Source organism: Acomys minous (genome assembly GCF_964271855.1).
Source record: "Acomys minous genome assembly, chromosome: 2".
Lineage (NCBI taxonomy): Eukaryota > Metazoa > Chordata > Mammalia > Rodentia > Muridae > Acomys > Acomys minous.
Genome location: NC_140484.1, coordinates 29301551 through 29309431, shown reverse-complemented (window position 1 = coordinate 29309431; position 7881 = coordinate 29301551). Strand labels below are relative to the sequence as shown.

The following is a 7881-nucleotide window of genomic DNA, read 5'->3' as shown; positions in this document are numbered from 1 at the left end:
ATTCTTCTCTCAGCTGTTCAGTCAGGCAGCCCATCATCGCAATGGTAAAGGGGACACATCATCTTAATCCACTCAGTTTATCTTCAACTGCTGTGAGGCGTTTAACTACAGCAAGCACTTTAACGAGGCAAACAGCCTATCTTCTGGGCTTTAGGTTTTACTCATAGCTCTCAACACACAGAACAGACAGCCCACACCAACATACGTGGCCTCCACAGCACAGCCTCGCGCTACCATGCACAGGTGTCTCAGGTGACTAGACAAGCTAGTATTTCCACTGTCCTCAATTTCTGTGGTCTGTGTGAAACAACTGTGGCCAAACCACCTTTCTCCAGGGACACATGGTACCTCTTTAACCTTTTTGGTAAGTTTGGGTCCCTGACCTTCATCATAAAAAGAAGAAGAGATATCTGTGTTATTTGACCATAGTGATTGCTTGAAGAAGTCTTCCCCAAACAGAGAAGCCCCTCATGGTTCAACCAGATTCTCCCATCTGGTTTTTATTTGAACTTCAGAGCATCACAGATATGTGAAAGGTTTCAATATAAGATTCTTTTAACAAGTCTTTTTATTTTTATTTATTTATTTATTTTACCCATGAGGAGAAAGTTGTGAAATACTGTAGAATGTAATGTTGAGTTATGCTCAGCCATGTTTCGTGTCTTTTCCCAAGCTTAGGGTTTTTTTTTCTTTTTAATGTATAATTTGTTTAATAATTTAGATTAGCATGGGGCTGGCTGCCACTGCTCTCCCCAAGATAACTCTGTGTTTAGGGGCTGGGGATATAGAGGCATAGCTCAGTGGTGGAGATTGTGCTTAGTATTTGGAAGTCAGTCTTCCTCCTGCCACTCCCACCACTGCCACACTGCCCACTAATTCTGGGGCTATGGGAATGCGCAGCTGTGAACGATTTTTATGCGGTTGCTGGGTTTTGAACTCGGGCTCTCATGCTTGCCGAGGGAGTGTTCTTAACCTCTCAGCCACCTCTGCCGTCCCTGTTTATACTTTCAAACAGTGGGCCCTACTCTTATTCCTGGCATCAGATTAAACCAAGTTTACATCCCTGAAAAAACATACAGCAAGTAACATTATACAGACTGAGCAGGTCACATTTCAGAATATATTTGCACATGTGTGCCTGTGTAGGAAAAATTAGTGAAAAAAAAAAGGGCTGTGAGTTTAAAAGAGAGCAGGGAGGGGTATGTGGGAGGGTTTGGAAGGAGAAAAGGACAAAAAGATGTAATTATAATATTAAAATAAAGAAATAATTTTTTAAAACATTTCAAGTCTTCGAGGTGAACAAGAAACAGAGGTGAGGGACTTATGGTTTCATTGTAACCACTTTACCAGGAAAAAGGTTAAAGTTTACCTCCTCCTAGTACAAGAGCTTGATGCTTACTTTAAAAATGTAAGGAAAAGCTTGTCTCTCTCTCTTTTCTCTTTCAACACATTTTAGTAAGAGTTTCCCATCACATAACTAGGGATCTTGCCATGTGGCCATGCCAGAGCTCGAGGAGGTAGAAAAAGGATGGCATTTGATTTTAAATTTTGTCAGAACTCAGTCATTATCCTATGACAACGCTATGGTGAAACAGGAGGATTTTATGCCCATGACACAGTATTTATTAAAGTAATAACTCTGGAAACTCCTTGATTGTGTCTTGGTACCTGGTTGAGTGAATCAGAGGATAGCCTATAAATAATGCAACCCCCCCCCCCACCAAAAAAGAGGATTGAGTCATCCCCTTTTTGTTATATTGGACAATAGACAAGATGCTCAAAGCAGAAAGATCAAGGTGCAGGGCAGTGTGTAGCCTCTGGAAGCATAAAATGGTAAGCTTGCTGGTGAAATCTTCTCATGGGCAAGGAGGCAAGTACATTGTTTAGGACTCAACTACCACAAAACATTTGAGGCAGCAGCCATATAAAAATTTCTAGATTCTATAAGATCCTGCTTAGGGTTTACATGGCATATAACTTTCCTTTTCTTTTACGAATACAGTACTTACATATTTATTTATTTATTTATTTTTCATCTTCGTATAGATATAGAATCTTCTTTTCTTGGTACTATCCTCATAACTTCCTAACTGGCCAGGAAGAAGAGGCGAACTAACCAATCCCCCTGACCCCATCCTGAAAGGTCAACAGGAAAGGCTGGGGCGGAACCTGGGCAGTGAGATGTGCAGAGAAGGATATTCCCACTCCATCCAGCCCCTGCAGAAAGCATCCAGTAACAGAGCGCAGGACACGCCCGCCCCACCCCCTCCTAGAAGGCCGCTTTTTCTGCTGTTTCCGTTTCCTTTCCTCTCAGTGTGTGCTACTGAAGACGGCAGGCCTCGGGGTCAGCCTTCTTGTCCATCAGGCAATGAGCACACTTAGGAACAGAGTTTCTCTGGGTGAAGTCGCAGAGACTTGTGGGTAAAAGGGACACAGCCACAGACTTCCTGCCAGGGCCCCTTGCTGCAAGCCAACAGAATGCATGCGACTCCCTTGAAAAACTGACCACTTCCGGGAACGCAAAAACCTATGAATATTCTAGGACATCTGTGCTATTTAAGGAAAATGTTGGGACAATCGGTCAGTCACTACTGTCCCTTGAGTAGTGAACCCAGCGTTTTGTGGTTTTGATGCAGACTGTCAGAATACTACAGAATAAGTAAATTAGGAAGCTCGTTTTGTCCTTCCCCCAGTACAAATACCAAATTTGGCAAGGAAACATAACAGAGCAAATTTCATTCGGGGATTTATTTTTATAAAGCCATCTAACCCTCTCCCCATCCCCATCAGTGTAATACAGGTGAAGCAAAAGTTAAAATAATTAGTTGGCAAGAGAAAAGTGGAGCATTCTATCTAGGACTTAGGATTGTTCAGTAATTATTATTTTTTTAAATCAAAGTAATTAAAACAATTCTTTTTTATATCAGACAGTCTGGGTTAGTCATTTGACTTAAATTGCCATGTACTGTGTTTCCGTACCAACCCTTTCATTTTTTCTGCCCATCATTAAGCACTTTGGAATTACTTTCTTGGACATCCCCTCCCTCCTAATAACTGTTGGCCATTTAGATAGATTTTAATTTGTTGGAAACTATTTTTGCTGATGTTTTTTTGAAACTGAGCATCACTCAGGAGCAAAGGATGGTCTGGATGGCACTATGCTGGCCAGGATCTCACTAGGTTGGCCAGGATGGACCTGAGTCTACGGGCATTCCTCCTGCCTCAGCATCCAGAATCCAGGTATTGAAGGAACAAACCCCCAGCAGCACCCAGCAGAAGAGTGTTTTTGAAAGTAGCACTATCAGATTTAAACCCATGTTACTATAACCATTTGAGTTTATCAATGTAGACTACGTTCTCTTTACAGTCACTCAAACATAGACAATATGTCTTATTACTTTATAACATGGCACACGTGCCTGCACACACACACGGTTCCAAAATGTATCTATGCTTGTACCATTTTATGATTATTTAATGTTAAATTTTATTTCAAGGACTATCACAGCAGAGAGAGAGAGAGAGAGAGAGAGAGAGAGAGAGAGAGAGAGAGAGGGAGAGAGAGGGAAGGGGAGGAGAGAGAGAGGGGAAAGAAGAGAGAGAGAGACAGACAGACAGAGGGAGACAGAGGGAGAGACGGAGGGAGAGACATGGGGGGGGGAGAGGGGAGAGGAGAGAGGAGAATATCTAAGCAAAGACTATACGTCAGGAAATAAAGTAGCATTTTCATGTTAAATTTTGATGCCTATCACTAACTATCCCAAGAATTCCTTGCATTCTACACTCTAGAAATAAAAGGAGAAAAGTTTACCCATTTAGGAACTGTAAGCTGAAATTACTTCAATATAGAATATTTATGAGTCAAGGCAATCATTGTGTACAAAAATTTACATGCAAGAGAAACAAGACGATGTAAGCACCTCTAGAAAAATAATTAAGAGAAACAAGACGATGTAAGCACCTCTAGAAAAATAATTAAAGAGTTTTGTTGCCTGTACAGGTAAGTGCCACACCGAGGATTTACAACACAGTAATTTACTGCAATCACAGGGGAGTTCCATCAAGAAACAAAGTCCTTACACTCCAGAGGTTTTTTGGGAAGTATTATCGGAATGCTTAAGTATACGCTGAAGATTTGGACCTCCGTGGACTGAGCTGACGAATCATAAAGGATTTCCGTAGCATATATTAGATAAAGGAGTCCATCACATTTAGACCGTCGGTTTAGTGTCTCTGACAGGTGTGGAGCCTGGAGGAATTACTCGCCTCATGGTGGTCTTTCTGTACCCTGCAAGCCAGCCCTTCCCCACAGTAACAGCGCTGGAAGATCTCCAGCCCGTGGGAGCCTTTCCGCCTGTGCTTGGTGCACACCTGCCCTTCCTTGAGGACAGGCTTACAGATCTTGGACCAGAAATGTCTCGCACAGCATAGCCCCGTGGCGCAGTCTGATGACCGGAGACACACAGATCCTTCTTGTCCTGTGAAGGAGACAGAAAATGATGGTTACGGCTAGGCCTGGTACCATTTCATTAAGCGAATTCTAAATGCACTTCTGATATATACTAAATGGGGGTGTGTTGGGGGGGGGGCCCTGAGTCTTAAAGCCTTCTTACTACCTTTGGTGTGGTAGATTTTCGAAGTCAGTGTGGTTCTTCTGGAATGCCCATCCAAGGTGCTGTGGTCATTACCAAAGTTTTCAACGATGCTTTCCTCAATTTCCCCTCGAGGCAAATGGCTGTGGTCAGAAGGCATGCATATTCCTAAGGAAGCCAGAAATAGCCATTAATCCCTAGGCTGTGGCGTGTAGCTGCCAGTAGCCATGACAGGCCCTATATGATGACACCAGTGTGAGATACCTCACTGTAGCTGGTGCCTTTCTGTTCAACAGAACTCCCCAGCAAGACGCATCAATAAGCAAACTGTCCAATCATATGGAACGCCCCAGTATACCCATTTGAAATGCTTTCCCACTAATTGTGGTGGTGGCAGCTGTGATATTTCTGTCTGTTGTAATATTACCCTTTGGGGTAAGAAAATGAAATCCAGTCTTAAAAAATTAATCTTAAAAATAACTTCTCTGCTCCCGGGTGCTAACTGCGCAATGCAATTCCAGCTGCCTGGAAGACTTACGGGTCTCACCCACCAGTTACTTTACTGTGTAATTTCGATATTACAGACACTTAGTGCGTTCATCCTGGAATGCTGCTGTACCCGAGGGAGTTTGCCACCCTGTGAGTTTATTTCTGGAGACTTCTTTGAGACATTAACATTTTGTGGATCTGTGGTTGTCCGGAGGGTACTTCTTTGAAGGAGGTGAGGGTGGAGGGAAGGGGGCAGCGGGGTGGGGAGTTGGGGATGGAAGTGGCACAGAGTTCTCTTTTAAAAGCTGGCCAGCCACAGAGAGTAGTCATTCTAGCCTCCTCGGCTGAGAACTCTTTTAATATCTAGAGACTTGGAGAAAGAAGAGAGTCTGACTGAGCCATGGAGAGTCACCTCAAGAAAAAAGGAACTGGTAACAAAAGCCAAGGCTGGCTCCTGGTCCCCCTTTCAGAATGACCTCTCCCCGTTTCTCAAATGCCCTGAAGGATCCCTGAAAATAATTGTTTGATGGAAGGGTGCACTCCCAGGTAAAATGCTGTTAGATCACCAAGGGAGGCAGGGAAAGATAAACTTCCAAGGCCACAAATATAAAGGAAGATACACATCAGGATGAGCCCGGGCTTGCAGGTGGCCCTTTCCTTGGCTTTGGTACAATCTGAGCATCTCGCTTCATTCCTGGCTGTTGAAAGGCAAGGGAGCTCAAGTTTTAAAAGGAGTCAGCGACTCACCATTTTTGCAGTAATTCCCGGGACAGCACATAGCGTGCCGCATGCAGCGTTTCCTGCGCTTTCTGCAAGCCAGACAGATTTGTATGCCTCCAACACCGGCTGCCCCGCGGCTAGGACTGGAGCAGTACTCCTCAGTGCCGCACTCCTCATCCTCTGCGCAAGAGTAGAGCTGTGGGAAGGGAGCGGAGCGGTGAGCAACTCAGGCATCCTGGTGCCCACACCTTCTTGGTCCCCATCTGTCTCTTCAAAAGCTCTCCAAGAGCCTTGCTCCCAGCGCAGTGATTCCAAACACACCCTAAATCACATGCAACTAGGATACTCCACTCCCTCTTCTCTGAGAACCCCCTTCAGGATCACAACATCCTCCGATCCCAGAGAACCCTCTCACCTGGTAGTTGTCAAGAGTCTGATACTTGTTCCCGCCCTCGTATAGCACTCCAGGTGCTACGCTGACAGCCGAGCCCGGCTGACCCGCAGCGCCGCCCAGCGGTGGGGGCAGGTTCTTGATAGCGTTGGAATTAATGATAACTGAGTTCAAGGTGGCGCTTGCTCCCAGCAGAGGAAGGCTGCAAAGAGCCACTGCTGTTAGCCCAACCAAGAACCGGACCGTTGCCACTGCACACAAAACCGTCATCTCAGAAGGATGCAAGCAGGAAAAAGTCAGGAAAAGAGAGGTCACTTAGAACAGCGGCTGCAGAGCCCGGACTGCTGAACCTTAACTGCGGAACTTCAGTCAGTGGAGTCTCTGCAGCTAGGCACACAGCTCTGCACCGCCACCGCCACCTCTGGCTGCCTTTATACTCAGCCCAAGCCTTCCCAGCCCCTCCGGGAAGACAACAAAGCCTGGATGGGATTTCAAAGCTTTGGGAGGAGCTGGGAGGGGGAGTGTTTGTGTATCGGAAGCAGGGTGGACTTTGACACTCCGCCCCCCCTCGCCCCTCCCTTGCACTATGGTCCTTCTTGTACAGCTCACCTTAGAGTGTTAGAGCTTAGCCTGAATAATAATAATAATAATAATAATAATAATAATAATAATAATAATAATAATAATAATAATAATAATAAATTTTAAAAGAGAGGGAACGTCCTGCTGTGTGGTTATTTCTATCCGAAATACTTTTCAGAGTTAAAAGTGATAGAATATAAAACACCACTTTTCTTCCCGTCCGCTTATGCCTGCCCTCGCTTTTTGTGCAGGCAAATAATATTCCGTCTTAAACACAACTCAGCAGTCACTCAAAGGCTTTGTGAAAGGCCCAGGTGGCTCCTGTGAGTTGCTGATTAACCCTTTAGGGTTGCGATTTGCAAATGAGGTTCTTGTCTTTTAAGTTTGTCTAGTTGCCCCCCCCACCCCCACACACACCAGGAGAAAATGTGCAAAGACAAGAAAATTTGCACATCAAATGAGGATGCCAAGGGAAGAACTAATTCGCTTTTGATGGTGAGTTTAGAGGGGGAGGCGAGAGACTGGGGTTTGGAAATTAGATCAGGGGTGGAGGGAAGGAGGGAAACGGGCACCCAATAATCAAACTATTTAATGTGGGTCTTTGAATCTGGTCAATCCCGGCAGTAGATGAACTTGATTAAGCAGACACGTGAGATCAAAGTGGCCCTGAGCCAGAGCGGACAGGGTCCCCAAGCCCCGGGTCACTCCTCTTTCCCTGGTTCCCGGTTCCCAGCGGTGGGTTAATAGAAGAAGATAAGAAACCCTGAAGGCTTAGCTCCCGACTTCCTCATTAGGGTTTCGTATCGCGGAGCTGAGCGGCTGAGGGCTCGCTTTTGATCCCAAATCAAACCTTGTCCAGCACAGGACAAGGGGAATGACGCTCTAGGGAGATAATAGGCTACCTCCTAGAAAAGGAGTGCTGAGCCTAAAACAGAGAATGAATTTGAAGTGGTTTCAACCACTGTGTGACACAAGAAACAGCACCGATGTCAGAATGCTGTGCTTGTACATTAGAGGTCATTTGTTGAGAGAGTAAGAGTCAAGTTCTTTGTCCAACCATTGCAATGACGAAAGAGACAGTTGTCATGATATAAGAGAAGATTAATG

General features: G+C 45.0%; 1 protein-coding gene across 1 annotated transcript; it reads right to left on the bottom strand.

The window, feature by feature from the left end:
* Positions 1 to 2747: 2747 nt before the first annotated feature.
* DKK1 (dickkopf WNT signaling pathway inhibitor 1) lies at positions 2748 to 6665 on the bottom strand. Its single transcript, XM_084762761.1, has 4 exons — positions 6217 to 6665; positions 5829 to 5997; positions 4617 to 4760; positions 2748 to 4478 (listed from the first exon to the last, which is right to left on the bottom strand). Exons 1-4 carry the CDS (start codon positions 6460 to 6462, stop codon positions 4225 to 4227), a joined length of 813 nt encoding a protein of 270 aa, XP_084618887.1. The 5' UTR covers positions 6463 to 6665; the 3' UTR covers positions 2748 to 4224.
* Between the last annotated feature and the right edge of the window lie 1216 nt (positions 6666 to 7881).